The sequence below is a fragment of the Piliocolobus tephrosceles genome, chromosome 4 (assembly GCF_002776525.5).
Source record: "Piliocolobus tephrosceles isolate RC106 chromosome 4, ASM277652v3, whole genome shotgun sequence".
Classification (NCBI taxonomy): Eukaryota; Metazoa; Chordata; class Mammalia; order Primates; family Cercopithecidae; genus Piliocolobus; species Piliocolobus tephrosceles.
This window is the reverse complement of record NC_045437.1, coordinates 149,255,157-149,273,133: the sequence shown is the minus strand read 5'-3', so window position 1 is coordinate 149,273,133 and position 17,977 is coordinate 149,255,157. Positions and strand designations below refer to the sequence as shown.

General features: G+C 39.7%; 1 protein-coding gene across 1 annotated transcript in view; it reads right to left on the bottom strand.

The window, feature by feature from the left end:
- The window catches only part of DIAPH1 (diaphanous related formin 1), a 102,015-nt gene that overhangs the window by 41,205 nt on the left and 42,833 nt on the right, over positions 1 to 17,977 (bottom strand). Inside the window, 4 exon segments of the mRNA XM_023193050.2 lie at positions 15,906 to 15,914; positions 16,405 to 16,519; positions 17,666 to 17,923; positions 17,925 to 17,977. The exon segment at positions 17,925 to 17,977 is cut by the window's right edge and continues 376 nt beyond it. Of these exon segments, the coding sequence (XP_023048818.2) occupies positions 15,906 to 15,914; positions 16,405 to 16,519; positions 17,666 to 17,923; positions 17,925 to 17,977 (435 nt within the window).

Genomic DNA, 17,977 nt, shown 5'->3' with positions numbered 1-17,977 from the left:
GAAACCCTGTCTCTACTAAAAAATACAAAAAACTAGCCGGGCGAGGTGGCGGGCGCCTGTAGTCCCAGCTACTCGGGAGACTGAGGCAGGAGAATGGCGTAAACCCGGGAGGCGGAGCTTGCAGTGAGCTGAGATCCGGCCACTGCACTCCAACCTGGGCGACAGAGCGAGACTCCATCTCAAAAAAAAAAAAAAAAAAAGTGGCCATGCCAGGTTCTGTACTTCTAGCTGCTACAATCCTGACCTTTTCAGCAGATTCTAAACCCTTTGCTAGGGGGAACTAGAACTTCCAAACTAGACATGAGGCCAATCTAGTCTCCACAGACCAGACTCTATGAGTATCCTGCCAGCCTTGCCAAGAAGCCAGACACTGCTAATTCCCTTCTATTACCTGTGCCCTCCCTTGGACAAGGGAATAGACTGCTTGCTGTGGCTGCTAAAGTCAGAGTCACTGACCCATTTCAGAAGGGGGAGAAGAATATTTAGCAAGAACTTTCATCTGATCATTTGCATCTAAGTCAGTCTCAGGGAGTATCTCCAAAAAGGTCAAGGGAAGGAGCAGCGATATTATAATCCTGAAGCCATAAAGGACTTTTCACCACATCCCTCCCACCCCCAAACAGTATTATACTTTTTCTTTCTGTAAAAGTCCGTGAAGTGCTCTTAATTCATTGAGTCTTACCAGGGAGAAAGCTGCTACTTAAGTAAAAAAAGTATTTGGGAAAAAAAAGCTAATACTCTAGAATCACCATAGGGATGCAGCTATTACACAGTGGCCAAACACAGTTGTCCCAAAGCTTAAAAGCTCTCCTTTAATTCTTAGAACGGGTAAGGTCCACTTCTATCACCATGTACTCTGTTGAAGGCAGTGTGCAAACTTTTGTCAAGACTTTGGGTAACTGATTATCACATCAGGAGAAATGTTAAGAGTCCAGTCCTTTCTCCCTCTGAAGGTGGCAGGGCATTGCTCCTTCACTTCGTCTCCAATAGCTTCTGGGGGAAATTCTAAAGAAGAGACGCTCTGCTCTGGCAAGAAGGGAAGTGTGGCTTTGCATCTTCTCAGTCCCAATCTGAGAGATCTTTTTATTATTTATTTATTTATTTATTGAAACGGAGTCTCACTCTGTCACCCAGGCTGGAGTGCAGTGGTGCAATCTTGGCTCACCACAACCTCCGCCTCCCAGGTTCAAGCGATTCTCCTGCCTCAGCCTCCCAAGTAGCTGGGATTACAGGCACGCGCCACCAGGCCCAGCTAATTTTTGTATTTTTAGTACAGATGAGGTTTCGCCATATTGGCCAGGCTGGTCTCGAACTCCCAACCTCAGGTGATCTGCCCGCCTTGGCCTCCCAAAGTGCTGGGATGACAGGCGTGAGCCACCGTGCCCGGCAGATACCTTCTTTTTAAAATAAATTAAGTCTATAAATAAATTGCAAAATAAAAAATAAAAAGGAGACAGCACAAGAGAGAACCTATAGAGACATCAACCAACTGCAATGTGTAGACTTTATTTGGCTCTGATTCAAATGAACTATTAAAAAAAACAACTATCATAAGATAATTTGCAAAATTTAACACTAACAGGCTATCTGATATTAAATAATTTTTTAGATGTGATAATGGTAGTAATTATCTTCTTTTAAAAGTCCTAATTTTTGACACACATTCTGAACTAAATAATATATATTATATATAATATATAATAATATAATAATAAATAATATGAACAAGGATATATGTAAAAAAAAATGGGTGGCAAGGACAAAGTTGATACAGGTATATGAAACAAGACTGGCTGTTGATAAATTTTTTAAACGGGTGATGGACACGGGTGTTCATTCTAGTCTCTTTACATATATGTGTGTGTGTATGTGTGCATTTTTTTCATTGTTTCAAAAATAAAATTAAAAGAAAAAATTCAAGATCATTTCCCTAGAGTCATTGGGGCATTTGATTCTTCTCAGACAGCTGAGTAAAAGGGGTTCCTTTTCCTCTTCCTTATTGGGGGTTATCTTTTCTTCTTATCTGATCCTATAATTAAGAATACTGCCCTAAACATCTCTGTAGCAAAAACACCTAAACCCAGGCTTGCAGTCTAGATGAGGCAGAGGGGATGCCCTGGCTTGCTGCCTCAAAAGCTAGCACCCTGTCACTGTTAGTAGGTGTCCGGCAGCCAAACCATTTTGCTCTGTGCTCTGCTGGTAGGGACTTACGGCATCGATTATTCAGGATGCAGGCAGCCTGCAGCAAGGTGTGTCCCTGATGAGCAACTGCTGAGTAAAATAGTACGTAGCTGTGCCTCAGCCAGTCTCCCTCCCTCTGAAACCAGACTCCTCCTTTGCCTAACTCCTTTTTTTTTTCCCCTGCGTCACAAATACAAAATGGAGTCAGCTGGGAGCAAAAACAATCTGTCTAAAATGGCTGAATGCAGTAGGGAGTGCCAGACAGTAAAGCGAAGGGAAAGGGCACCCCCTGGCGTCCAAGACAGGAAGCCTATTTTATGTTCTTCACTACTTTTGCATGTCAAGCCAATCAGTCCTACAGAGTCCAAGTTAATTTTGTCACACATCTTGATGTTGAACTCTACAATTCAAAGAATAGAAACTGAGGCACAAGAAAGGAAAATAATTTTCAGTCTCTAAAGACAAAGGGCACAAGTCAACAGCCCTGAGTCCCAGTTACTGCTTGGTTATGATTAGTAATAGTTTCTAGGAGACAACAGAACGGAAGGGAGGTCCTTTTATAGTACATGATCCCCCAACTTCAATACTGGACTAATGACCCCCGGAATCCCACCGCTATAGCCTTCACTTCCCCAGGAATTCCTGTTGCAGGCATCTCTCAATGAAGACCACAAACAGGAAATGGAGGAGTGGGGAGTTGCCTGACATCCTGGAAACTATGTTCTTAAGAACTGCAGGTGGGAGTAAGTAAGTGGGATAGAAAAATGGGCTTTTCAAAAACACTGTTGAGAACACAGACTGACTCTAAAGCCAGTTATATCCGCAGGGCTGGAAGCCAGGCTGAGCTATAACGCAGCTCCACCTAACCTCACTCACTCACTCAGGACCAAAACCCTACTTGCTCTGCCCAAGATAAAGCCTGCAGCATTTGTACCTATTCTGCAGGAAACACCCTCCATTATCTTTATCTGACGCTACACCTCCCTTGAGTAAGCCAAGTACCTATGACTAAAAGAGAACATGTAAGAAAGGTGGAAAAAAACAGAAATATCTGGAAAAACTTGTGGGTACAAGTCATTAATGGTTGCCACTACTTAAATGAGGCTGCACAAATATGCCAGTTTATCCAGCGTCCCTAAAGTGAGATAATGGCAACACATACAACACAGGTACACAAAAATCACAAGATGTTAAATATATATGTGTATATATATATATGGCATCACTATATTTTTCTCTGAAGAAACAGGGTCTTTGTGGAAGAATCCTAGATTTCTCAGGCATACATGAAAGATCAGAACACTTAATAATCTCTCTAGGAAATAACTTTCCGTGAGGGTAACATAGCTATGGAATTGCCAAGTTCACCTAGCATACAATAAGCCATGTCTATTAAGCACTACATTAACTCTTTAATTCTGGGAAGAGGAGAGAGTAAGAGGGTCCCATCAGGTGTTAATATAAGAAGCTGCCCAGATGGAGGACTTCTAATTTATATTCTTCATGGCTGTAATATACATAAGGGATAAATTCAGCACTTTAAAACAATCACTAAGCTATACATTATAGATGGAAAAAATATGCCAACCGAATAGCAGTTATCCCTGCCCAAAGGTAACCATATCACTGATATCTTGACCAAAATACACAACGATCTGCAAAATCCCACAGAACTAGACCATCATAGATGTGCAAGCTGTAAGGAGGGACAGGGCAAACTGGCATTAATGAACAAACCTAAAGGACAAGAACAGAGCCACACAGAAGCCCAAAGGAAGAACCAGATGCTGAGAGTTACAAAGAAGGGGACAGATCTAAGTCTGGAAGGGTAGCAGAAAAACAGTATTAAAAACCTGGGCACTTCACCAAGCACTTGGTCTTTCCGATAATATAGTCATTGAGCTTCCCACAGATACTTTCCCAGCACACCCAGGATGGTGACTCAATTAGGGAGTGCTAAAAAGAGGTCTGCTTCTGTGATGTGGGTGGGGAGGGACTAGAAGGACAGGCACTATCTCAAGCAAGGACTCAGGTATGTCAGCAGAGAGATATGACAAGTTTATGCAAGGAAACAATAGGCTAGAAGGCAGAAGAAAAGGCATTAAAATAAGGTACTAGGAATAAAACTCTTCTCCTGGATTAAAAAATGTTTTATTATGGGAAAAATTAAACTTACAAAAACAGAATAATTAATCCCCATGTATACATCATTCAGTTTCAACAGTTATTCACTGGTGACCAATTCTGTTCCATCTATACCCCAACACACTTCTAAATCCCAAATATGATCCGCAATTATTTCTGTACGCATCTCTAAAAGATGACGACTTTTTAAAAAATGTGAAGAAATCATGATGACACTAATTTCCAGTTGTCTCAAATGTTAAGTGTTTTGTATAGTTCATTTGGTTGGATCAAGATCTAAATAAGTTCCATATACTGTACTGGTTGATAAAATTTAAAATTCTCTCTTAATCTTTATGTTCCTTTCCATCTCATTTTTTCCCCTGAAATTTATTTGATGAAGAAATCAGGACACTAATCACCGGTAAAAAGCAAGAAGCACTAGCACATCAGTGACTTTACACAGTCAGTCACTGGAAGCAAGCACCTGAGGTTTCTCTCAACATGTCTGCGTTCTTGCCACTCTTTTTCACCAAGTGCTGGATTCTGAGTCCAATATATCTAGGCTCAAATTCTGGCTTGGTGTTTACTTGCTATAAAATCTTAATAAGCAAAGGACATGTTACTTCTCTATTTTATATCTCCCAATTATAAAACAAAGGTAATACCAATTAGGCATTATGGAAATAATGTTTTGATAATTGGAAATAATAGGTGATAATCCCCTGTCACAAATCTGACATTAAATAGGTATTCATAATTTAAGACTGAATGAGAAGGCAAAGTACCTTCATCTTTTTTTTAGGTGCTCCAGATCAGTTTTAATCTCTGCTGTGTCTCACCCACGCGAATTTAAATAAATACTGAGTATACTGCAGATTTCTAAACCATTCTCCATAACAAAGGGTGCTAGAAATACCCTCTGTTTTATTCAGGGTTGGGAAGGGAAGTAACAGGGCAAGCGCAGAACAAAGAGAACAGATGGAATAAACACCCAGCCCCCAGCCTGAGCCTGCAGAGACAGCTGCTGGTTTTCGTCATACTGCTGTTTTTTTCCCTTCTTTGTTCCTGAGGTGGAAGCCAGGAAAGGGTGGGGAAAGAGGAGGAGGGAAGGGGTGGAGATAGGAGGGCCGTCATCTCTGTTACTGAAAGTCACCTGATCTTCTCCTCCAATCCCTAGTCTCTGACCTCACCATCTGGAACCTGAGCCAAAATAGCTCAACTGCGCTCACTCCGTGGCGGAAAAGAAAAATGCAAGCAGAATAGGAAAAACGGGAAATTCTTGGGATGGATTTTTGCAGTTTTTCTTGCTAAGAGAAATGCAAACACACACACATGAGAGTGCCGTATCTTCCCATATTAATAGATCTAAAAGAAGAAATCACTGGCTCTAAGAAGAGTTGGGATTATTATAGGATCAGGAGGAAAGAATGGTACCATCCCATCTTGCAGAAATGGGGTTACCAGTGCCCTTCTGTTATATCACTGGGGTCCCTTGCGGTACTTAGAAATGAAAAGTTTTTTTTGTTTTTTTTTTTTTATTGGAATCTGTTTTTTCAAAAAGAAACTGTTAAGAGGGAACTAAAGGATGCTGTTACTTGCTTTATAGAACTGAATGCTAGTACTTGGCTTGGCAGACAAAATCTCAGGTCCAAGTACTTCTAGAAATCTAGAAGTGCTCTAGAATCTTCTCCAAGCATCTCAGACACTGAAATTTCCTTTTTAACCCCGTGTCTTTTTCATTATAAAAACAATATAACCACATTATAGAAAAATTAAAAGTATGTAGTACCCTAACAAAATCTGTTACAGTATTCTAGTATATTCCCTTCTAATCTTTTACTAATGCATTTCTTTTTAATATGAAACAATTGTAATAAGGTGTACATAATTTGTTTCCTGCTTTTCCCACCGAACACTGAATAACAAGCATTATTCCATACTGCTCCAAAGGCAATGGGCAGGAGTTCTAATACATGGAACAGTTACAGGACACCAAGTTCTAGAGCAATTAATCTGCAGAACAAAAACTGAAATGGAAGCAAGAAAAAAAGTAGGGTAGGCCACTCCTTTCCTTTAAAGACTTTTAGAGAGCTGCATCCCTTTGCTAGCAGTACAAAGATCTCCTCCTGTTCAAGTATCACACTTAAGTGAAGTCTGGAAGGGCCCCTGGCTGAACTTTGCAAGTCTCTCTTCCCCATATCATAATGGTTATAAGCTCTAGTATAAGTGGCCATACATTTACAGAGCTGATGTGGTTAACTAACTCTTCAGTTCATTGTTATGTACGAGTTTTTTTAGGAAGATCAAAAGGACATGTATACATGCTAAGATGCAGTCAGATCAAATGGGTTACTGTAGCTACTGTTTAAAAAAAAAAGGACAATTATTTCATTACTCCATTTTTGTTTTATTCTTGTGTTCATTATAGAAGTAATGCCTGCTTATCAAACATTTATAATTTTTTAAATGAGGAAAATCTCTGCATACTGATAGGAAGACTCTCCAGGATATAGAAGAAAGGTATAGAAACAGTATAGATAGTATGTTCCTTTTTTTTTGCTAAGAGGAGGGACAAGAATCTGTATCAGCATTTGTTTATAACTGCATTTTTAAAGAAAGTCTAAAGGATAAACTAATAAAAATGGTTACTTCTAGAAGGTAGGAGAGGGAGAAGGATGGCATGGATGAATACTAGGGTGGGAATGAGACGTTTTTACACTGTTTCAACTTCTGAACCACTTATGTTATCTAGGCAAAACAAAAAACAAAAACAAAAACAAAAAAAACAAAAACAGATAACAGAGAAGCTGAAAGAAAGGCCCCAGAGGAAACATTCCGTGGAGACACCCTTAGTACTCCTCGCAAATTAGCCTGTCTACAACCTTATGTTTGGAGGGAGACTTGTTCAGCATCAGCAGGACAGTTATTTCAGGTCCAACAATTCACAAATAGTGTAAGATCAACGGATCCTCAAAACAGTGCCTTTTCCTTAAGGCAACAGTTTTGGGTTCTAGTATGTAGTAAGAGAGCACTGGATCACTCTTATTCACCCCAAACCTTAGGTCTGCTTTGACACTTGCTAGATATCCCATTTCTTCGCCTAAATACATCTCTGATCACTACCAACTCCAGGTCTCCACAGCAAGAGAATAACCAAGCTTGAACAAAAGTTATGCCTGTATAGCTGTAACACTCTTCATCTTGATCTCTACCTCCTCCAGTTTCTCACAACTCCTTCCATGTTGTACAAGCCCCAGTCCAGCACAATACTCTACCCTAATCATTCTGCTCTCCATCTATCCTCCAGCTGAGTCAGTCTGTAAGTGGTTCCAAGCTACTTCATTGACCACAGAGGACTTCTTCAAAATGTCCTTCTAAGATGGCTACTGAGACCTGGTTTGGAAGATGGCAAGAAAAGTGCCTCTGAAATAGTGACTCCAAAATTGACTGCCAAGTCAACAGAAAATGTTGAATTGTTTCCTAATCAATCTCATATGACCTCCATAAAAACAGGGATAATACTTATATAATACCTATTCAGATACAGATATCAAAATATTATTAAGAGAACAGGTGAAGAGTGGCTTAATTCACACTATTAACATGCTCCTCATGCAATCCTTATACTAAAGTTTGAGATTTACTGGTATCAACAGACATTTAAGGCTAGCAACTGACTGTATCAACATGTTAGAAGTTTAAGTAATACTGATCCCCCAACTAGATGGTCTAAGCCTCAGACAATGACATTTAAAAGGACATTCGGTTAGAAATAAAATCTGGAATCCACAGATAATGGCAGATGGTACCTTGGATTTAAAAGATACCATTTCAGTCTATATGTTTCTAGAAAAGAGTAATACAGGCACACACTAAAGTTGGGATGGCTAGAAAGAGGCTCTAAAAATGAGACTAGCTGGGGATAATTAGGAGTTAACATATGACACAATGGGTTGACTTTGACTATGAAAATCTTTCTGCACCAGCATATTCTATCCAAGTTAGACCAGGGGAATTCCCTGAAGAAATGGATTCAGTATATTATCTCTGGCTAGTTATCGATATATAATGTGGATAGGTTCTATTATGTCCTTAAAGTAGTTTTTCAGCAGAAACTGAGACAGAGATGGGATTATGTGTGTGTATATAATGAGGCTACAATGAGCTACCAAGCTGATAAAATACAAACCTCTCTTTGAGCCCTCTCAAAAGAAGGCTATGCTTTCATGAAGGTATCAGACTAAAAACCAAAAACTTTTTCCAACCTCTGGACACCAAGAAGAACACTAATATTGCTACTACAGAAAATACTAGCTGCAACAGGACAAGATCTTTTTCTAAAAGGGCAAGCTGTAGCTTTCTGGATAATTTAACTGCTGATCAGTCCTCCAAATAAATTTCCTGACAGGTAGAGGGCAGTATACTAAGCAGCTTGTATTTGGAAAGGACAGAGGTTGCCTCTCTCTAACGTGATGACATCACTACCAAACGCTACAATGACACAGCTAAAATAAAATAGATCCATGTGCCATCTGGTGGCAGAAAGCAGTAAAGCACACTGCTAGAAATAAAATACCAAATTCCCCCGGTTGAGAAGAAAATTAAAATTTAATTTCTTTATCTGATGATGCAGTACCTTAAATCTCCACCAGTAAGTCTTCTGTGGAAATTACATCAGCAGCCTTCATGCAATAGTTTTAAAGTTTTGCCCCAGTTTAACTCTATACTCCTAAACACTGGTTGTAAGCAAGCAGCAGCTCCTGATGCCTGACCTTTGGTGCACAGAATAAGAGAATGAAACTCAGACCAAAACAAACAAAATAACAAAAGGACTATGAAGGCTGTCAGAAACAAAAGAAGAGTTTGACATGACAGATAATACCAAAGACAGCTTACTGCAAGGAAAAAAACAAAGTAACAGAACCAGAAGTTTAAAATTGAGAGATATCTTTTAGGTTCATGCATCTCACTTTACAGACAGAGTCAAGGTATGAAAGATAACCTTTGGTGCAACCTTATTAGTGGTCGGACTAAAACAACATATCACTTTTCCCCTACTAGACATTACCACGAATATTTTTTTATTTTTGATGGAAGTATAAATTGCTACAATCTTGTACCTAGCAACTTGGGCCCAGAAATTTTATTTTTAAGAATTTACTGTGCAGAAGTACAAGTTTGCAAAGACAATAAAAACGGATGTTTCCTTCAGCATTGCTTGTAATAAAAAAATGGAAAACTTATTTGCATTATATGACAGAATACATCTATAAGAAATAATGACACAGATCTATATGTAAGGACATCGAGAAGCTAAAACATGTTAAACAAAATACAAAACAGTATAAAATGTATGAGATCACACCAATTGCATGTAAAAAGAAGTGTGTATACCCTCATATTTCTGTAATTTTGTTTTTAATTCCCTTGCCCCTTTTCCAGTAAAGTTTTATTCAAAAATTTACCACACTTTCTCACTTGAACTAAAGAAGAAAAGGATTTTCCCATTCCTTTATTAGAATAACATATGCATATAAAAAGTATGATTTAACCACAGTCACTCTGGGGGAGGACACCTTTTTACCTTGTATTTCCAGTGTGTTCTACATATTTGTTAAAATGAAGATAACAAATTAGTCCAGGAACTGGCTTTAGACAGGACCATGGTAACAGAGGAAGACAGAAGGTAGGTAAAAGTAATGATGGAAGTCTCTGGAAGTTCCTTTTCTGATTGCTTCAATTTTGTCAGTGAAGCAGAAAGAAAACATCTTCAACTGAGAATGAGGATGAGGGAGGTTTGGGCTGTTGAGGAGGGAGAAAAAAGGTGTGAAATAACCTTTAGGAGAGCAGGAAATTCAATGAATTCGTAATGCTTAAAATATGATTGCCTGGCAGTATCAAGGGCCAAGCAACTTCACAAATTAAGCAAAAGAGAGTTGGGAGAAATAACACCCAGTAAGTTAGCAAGAAAAGTAAAAGTGTTTCCTATCCTGAAAGCTAAGAGAAGAAAGTCTATCAAAGGAGGACCCAGTTGCATGGTTTTCTCCAGTCATGTTCACTTGCACAGCTACAGGAGCAGGAAAAAGACAGAAATGGAATTAACCGGGATTGTGGTTTTGCCAATCGAGTATGAAATGAGAGAGGTAATGGAAAAACAAAACCCAAGAGAAGGATTGTAATGATAAACTAAGGAATTTTAGCTCAGGGAAAGAGTGAAGTCATCACAAGGCGAAGCACAGTGAAATGCTGGTAGGACAAATGGATTAGCGGGGCTGGAGGACTGCTGGGGTCAGGATAGCAAAGGGAGTAAGGTAAAAAGATAGAACCTTGGTGGTATGACATGAGATCCTAGAAGTGGGGAATGGGTGAGGTAGGATAGAGGACAAAATCAGTAGAAGAATTCAAGGTACTGAAAGGCCAGAATATTGGTAGGATCATGACCTTTTTGTATAAAAATTCCTGAGAATTAAGTCAGAGCTAGTATTGGAGTATAGAAGAGAGTGGATATGAGCAAGAGCTACATTGGTTGAGAAATGAGGAGTAACATGGGTGTCAGTAGATGATAACACGAAGAGAGAAAATGGGTGACATAACTTGATGTCATAAGATTTGAAATTGTTGGTTTTTAGGAATTGTTTCCTTTTAGGAAAGAGGCAAAATGATCTGAGAGTGGCAATGAAGAACAAAGATTACATCTACCCCATCTCCAAGTCCACTGGGGTGTGGTCTATGAGAACAAAGAAAAACAACCCCATGGGCCGGGCGTGGTGGCTCATGCCTGTAATCCCAGCACTTTGGGAGGCCAAGGTGGGTGGATCACCTGAGGTGAGGAGTTTGAGACCAGCCTGGCCAACATGGTGAAACACCGTCTCTACTAAAAATACAAAAATTAGCCACGTATGGTGGCGCGCACCTGTAATCCCAGCTACTCGGCAGCCTGAGGCAGAGGAACTGCCTGTGACCAGGAGGCAGAGGCTACGGTGAACTGAGAGCTTGCCACTGCACTCCAGTCTGGGCAACAGAGCAAGACTCCATCTCAAAAACCAAACCAAACCAAACCACACCAAACCAATCCAAACCAAACCACATGAGCAAGCAAAAGGGAAAGTAGTATTGAAGAGAAAACCAGGTTTCCAGTAGAGCAAGGTGAAAAAGGTTTTGCCAGTAATGGACCATGAATTCCAGAGGGTACAGTGGACCAGTTTCAGGAGCTTAGGTGGGATGGGAGGAGACAGAATAGGAACTACACAGAACCTTATTGTGATTAAACTATGGGAGATGAAGGATGACCCAGGAGTCTGGGGCTGCCTGTGGTAAGTGACATAAACCAAGATAAATGGCATAATATTAGATCCAGTGGATTAAAAGAAAATGGTGATGGAAAGGTTGGGGTATAGAGGGGTATATGAGGGGTTAGTTTAGGTTCCTTTTTTATACCACTAGTGACTGTGAGATGACAACCTGGAGGAGGTATGGTACTTTTTCCATGTGAAGAATTTCTGGTAACCCCAGATAATAGGGATAGATTTATGTTTTTAAATCACAAGGGACTATTATCTGATATTACCGAACTTCCTAATTTCTTTGTGCTAGTAGTCTGACCCTACTCAAAACCCAAGAGAAGCTAAGTAATTAAAAGGTAAGAATCCCAACAAGTGTTCACTTGACTAGTACCACTAGTTCTAATTCTACCGACTTGAGTGGAGTAAGGAAATGATGGAACAGACATCCTTCTGCTAAGGGACGCAATGAACAAGGTAGAGCAGGTTGAGCTCTCACAAAATCTTGCTGCTAAAGGTTAAAGCTGCAGAAGCTGCAAAAATTCACTAATAAAGATGCAACTGGGTGAGTGCCACCTAGTGGACAGAAGAGAATCACAGGGAAAAAGAAAAAGACCCTTAGATTCTTTTTGGGAAAGGATCAGCAGGCTTCCTGCTGAAGCCTGAAGCAAGAAAATTATGTCAGGGCAGCAGACAGGAAAACCTATCTGTTATGGCTAACAGTTCTGACTTCTGGAACAATAGTACTGGACCCACACAGTCAAATGCCAACTAGAATACTGTTATTTTTTAATAAAATTCTCAGTTCTTAGTGAAGGTCTTACTTTTTAGCCAGAGTTTTTCTAAATTACTGCCATTAAATATTTGCAGAACTGTTCTGATGCTCAGTTCCCATAACACACCTCTTACTTTAACAAGTCTAATGTTCAATATTGTTTCTGGAAGGAAGGAATAAACCTAAAAATAAAAGTCACTGTACTTAAGACATGAGTTATCATTCACCATGCTATGGTTCAAGAGGTGGTAGTGTAACGATCACATAATCAACAAAAGAGAGTAAGAGAAGAAATACAAAATGAAAAACTAGTTTATCTTGTACATACAAATAATGAGCTGCCTAAGGCTACTATAGCAATGAAAATGCTCCCTTGGAGAAAATGAAACAACAACAACAAAAAAACAGAAATTTAACTACTGGACATGTTTCCAAGAAATTCAAAAAGAGTCAACAAAGAGTCCATGATAAAAGACTCCCTGCTGATCACTATAAGGAAAGTGAGAATGTGAAAAAGGACTAGGAGTTTTATGGCACTGCCTATCAAAAGTAAATTCAAAATATTCCCTGGTAGGGAATAAGTTAACTGAGTAAGTAAATTCTTCATTTATGGGAAACAAAGCCTTCAGAAATAAGACACTAATCCTTAAAAGAGAAATAATGTGTAAAAGAATCTGGAGTATAAAATTCTGGGACCAGTTCCTGTCTCTCAGCTCTTCTCTTGTAAAAAGGCACACATATTCTTGAACCATAATGAAGCAGTAACAGGAGACTTTTCACTACAGGAAGCAGATGTGCAGAATGAGGCAGGTGCTTTCTTCAATGCCCATTCTTGGAGGGGCCAGTAGGTATACTGAAGGTTTTAGGTATCAATAGAACATAAGGGGGATACAGGCATACTTAACAAATAGCAGAGTTGTGTTTAGCAAGCAAGAGAGGAAATAATGCAATATGATGAAAACCTAGTGTCCAAATAGCTTCATCAACACTGGACTGAAATCATCTAAGCAGTGCTTCTACTAGATAAACATGTCTTATTTCTTCAACTGGATTAGTTCTGCTAGAGTTGAATATAGTCAGAATATGCTTTCTCTTTTATAACCCTAAATATCTAGTATCTCACTTACTTTCCCTAATCTATTATTGTTCCCTTTTTTCTACTCAGTCGCTGCCAATTCAAGGACATTTGCGTCTGAGTGAATGAAGTGGTTCCTGAAGGCAGTATATCCCCTTTCTTGCAGCTTTTGTCCGGATCTAAGCTTTCAGAGACTCTTAGGGCAAGAACATACACACTTCTGAGAAGTAGATGGCTTAGAGCAAGGACTCTGGAGTCACTGTTTAGAGTCTGAATTCTGGCTCTGATACTTTTTATACAGTTTGGAAAAAGTTATTTAATCTATGTCACTACTTCATCTGGAAGATGAAATATTTACAAGGTTGATAATGAGTAGTTATCTATCATTTAATTATATCATCAATATCAAGACTATGAATGACAGACTTGGTAACTGACACTGGCTTCAGTATTCAAACTGAACTGGTTCAATATTCAATTCAGTATTCAAGAATTACTTTTAAAAAGTAGTAAGGATGGCCAGATGTGGTGGCTCATGCCTATAATCCCAGCACTTTGGGAGGCCGAGGTGGGCAGATCACCTGAGGTCAGAAGTTCAAGACCAGCCTGCCCAACATGGTGAAACCCCGTCTCTACAAAAATAAAAACAATTGGCTGGACATGATGGTGGGTGCCTGTAATCCCAGCTACTTAGGAGGCTGAAGCAGGAGAATCACTTAACCTGGCAGGCGAAGGCTGCAGTGAGCCACGATCACACCACTGCACTCCAGCCTGGGCAACATAGCGAGACTCTGTCTCAAAAGTAAAAAAAAGAAAAAAAAAAAAAAGTAGTAAGGATGAAGATCTTTTTCTGAAATATAAATACTAGAGATGTTTAAAGCACTGGAAGTAAACTATACTTGCTGTGATACTGAGATCTGGGTCTTCTGAGTGCTTGCAATTTTTGAGAGTTTGAAATTCCTTATCTGACATAAACCTAAACTCTAAATAAGAAGCACAAAGATCTTTTACTAAAGTTTTCTTTTTATTGGCCTTTTGTGAATAAGGGGGCCACTTTGGTATTTTAAAAAATACTACTATATCCCTATTCACAATGAGAATATAATGCCAAGGAAGACCACTAAACTGTATAAAACCCAACTAGAATTAATAGGAATACAAATGTACAGAATAAAAGGATGGGGATTGGGGTGGGAGGAGAAAAGAGGCCCAGTCAGTATTCATTTGCAATGGCACTAACAGTGCAGAGCCCAGACTCAAGAAAGAAACTTACGCCAGAGGCCAACATAGGGATTCCGTGAACTTACAAATTAGAAAATCATTTAATTTTGACTTTGTCAACTAGTCTTTATTGATACACTAATACAGTATATGTGGTTACCATCACAGTATTTTAATTAAGAGAGTGGAATTAATCCCATAGGCTGGACTTTGGCACGGAAGGTGACAGTTTTCTTAGAAGGCCATTTTGACCTGAACTATAGGGCAACAAGACAGATCTGAGCATTATGGTCTTATATTCCTAGATACACACACACACACACATGCAACTAGGGGCCACCAAGGCACCTCGCAATCTGTTAGACTCCTTATTAGAACAAGGTGTTTCCATCAGATCACTTAAGGAAAAAATAAGAATTGCCTGTAAAAGTACTGACTGACTAGGGGGAGGCAGGGAAAATAAATGCTCCAAAGTTGCACTTAATTTTCATCACTAGGGTCATAGTAAGTCTCTAAACAAACAAAAATGCTGGAAGAAGATGAAAATATGAAATTATTGGGTTATAATTACCATGATACATGACAAGATCTTTTAAATACTATCTCCCTCAGGGGAAGTAACTACAAGTACCCTATCACAAGGCAGCACAAAACCACAAGAATTAGGAAGTGAAGAAAGAAGAGAGCAAAGTAGATCAGCTCTTCTAAACTAAAAGGAAACATATGAAGGCTAAAAAACAAAAGCAAGAATTTATATAGAAAAAAATGGACCAGAAGTCAAGACTCCTGGTTCTGATCACATAACCTTGGGAAAGCTACCTAACTGTTCAGAGTCTATATATGCTGCAGAATGGAGATAATACACATCCTGCCTGTCTCATAAGGCTTCTTTGCATATCAAATAGGGTAATATATGTTAAGGCACTATGAAAATTGTAAAACAGCACAAATGTAAGGTAACAGTATTACCTACGTTGTCCCTCACCTTCCAAAGAGATTAAGTATGTTGTAGTTTAACGTGAAACAAACTTTCTTCCCTATTAGTTAATGCCAAAGCTATTGGTCCTTTTGAACTCCAGGGGAGGAAACAAAAAACAAAAAAACAAAAAACAAAAAACACCTAGCAAAGACAAGTCAACCCTCAATCTCTGGTCTCATTTTTTAAATGAGAAATTCCTTTATATCTATTTCATCTTTTTCTCTAATATTCAAGAGACCAAACTAAAAGGCTCTTTTGTATTCTTACCTTTGGAAGCTGCAGGAGCAAAGTGCCAGGAGAGAGAAGGCATCCAATATTGGAAAGAAATGGAAGGAAGAAAGGGAATCACATATGGTTCTTTGTTACTGTAGACAGTCACTCAGCCACCCAAACTGTTAGACTCTATCCACCCCTTATTAATTATGTACTTAGAACTGGAAATTGCACGTTAAGGCAATGCCAGAATCTGTTCAAAAGTATCATCAAAATGGGCCCAAATCAAACTCTGTCACTTTAATCTCATATCCCTACAAGTTATACTGATACGAAATACCTACATACAACAGTTCTCTTTCCCAAACCAAGTAACTCCATAATATTTAATATAAAAACATATTTTCTTTCTTTTGAATGGGAAAACCCATCAGTCTTCCATCCAACGTACCCTTTCTATCCTCACCCAGGGAAAGGAAGGGAATAGGAAACCTAATGAAAAAATATTCTAAGCCCTACACTGGACCTTTGCATCAAAGAGGAAGGTACTCACTCTTGGTCTGGGCAGAGAAGGTAAGGGTAAGTTTGGCAAAAAGTTCATTGTTCTCAAAGCGGTCCTCCTTCACCTTTGTCCAGAAGCAGTCCTGGGAGAGGTCCTCAGCCACAAGCTGTGGATAAAGGCAGGGTGTTAAGAATTAGTAAACCGAGCCCTGTACTTTTCATCCTAGAAAGTGGATAAGGCTGTAAAATGGGTGGCTGGCTGATTATCAGCAACGTCTTACTAGAGTAAGACTAACCTGAGGCACAGAATAGCTGCAGTGGGATTAGGAGACAATACTTCCAGTTTATTTGTTAGTTGGTGATTATTCAAGAACTAGATTCATATATACTACATATCCTCCTCCTAACTCCATATCATCTAGCTTCATAAGCATTAAGTCTTTATTTCACAGAAGTTTTGCTCATCATCATATTTTTCCCACCAGTTTGGCTAACTGTGCCAAATTTGCTCATTTTATGAGCAAATCCCTAAGGTCCTTTATATTAACTTGGTTTCTAGAAGCAAAAGGCTCAGAATCACAGGCATCTCAAACACATCATGGGAACAATACTGTGCATGCAAATATGGCCTGTGTAGGCCAGGCGTGGTGGCTCACACCTGTAATCCCAGCACTCTGGGAGGCCAAGATGTGAGTATCACAAGTTCAGGAGTTCGAGAGCAGCCTGACCAACATGGTGAAACCCTGTCTCTACCAAAAATACAAAAATTAACCGGGCATGGTGGCGCACGCCTGTAATCCCAGCTACTCGGCAGGCTGAGGTTGCAGTGAGCAGACACTGTGCCACTGCACTCCAGCCTGGGCAACAGAGCGAGACTCCCATCTCAAAAAAAAAAAAAAAAAAATGGCCCATGTAACTCACATCCTGTGGAATTGGGGTAGGAGAGTGGATTCATAAATCCATGACTTTGGGATCAGCACAATTATCAGTAGTTTGCAGACTAGTGAATGATTATTATCAAACTGTGTGTTACCATGGTATTCAAAGTCTCAGAGAAAAAGGCAAAAAACATTAAGTATAAGTTTAGTTAAGATTAAATTCAGAGTACAGTGTTCACAGAACTCTCCATGGTGATGTATGGAATAAAGAAGATGCCTAATATCTGCTGAATAAACATAAGCATGAATGAAACCTGAAGACAGAAAGATGTAAGCCCTAAGGATGGCGCAGCCCATCCATGCACAAAATACAAAGTAGAAAACTGAAACTGTTTCTCAGGATTGACTGGTGAAGAAATAGACAGAAACTCTTACCTTGGACCAGTTTGGCCTCCGGAGCTGCACCTCTGGCTTATAAAGCTTTTTGGGGGTTAATCCAAATGGCAGAACTGGGGCTGCAGGAACTCCAAATCCAAATGGGGGAGGTGGAGGCATACCCATTCCGGGTGGAGGTGGAGGAATGCCAGGGCCTCCAGGAAATGGAGGAGGTGGAGGGATTCCAGGACCACCAGGAAGAGGGGGAGGAGGAGGTGGCATTCCTGCTCCTCCTGGCAAGGGAGGAGGTGGGGGGGGGGATTCCAGCATCCCCAGGCAAAGGAGGGGGTGGAGGGATGCCAACATCCCCAG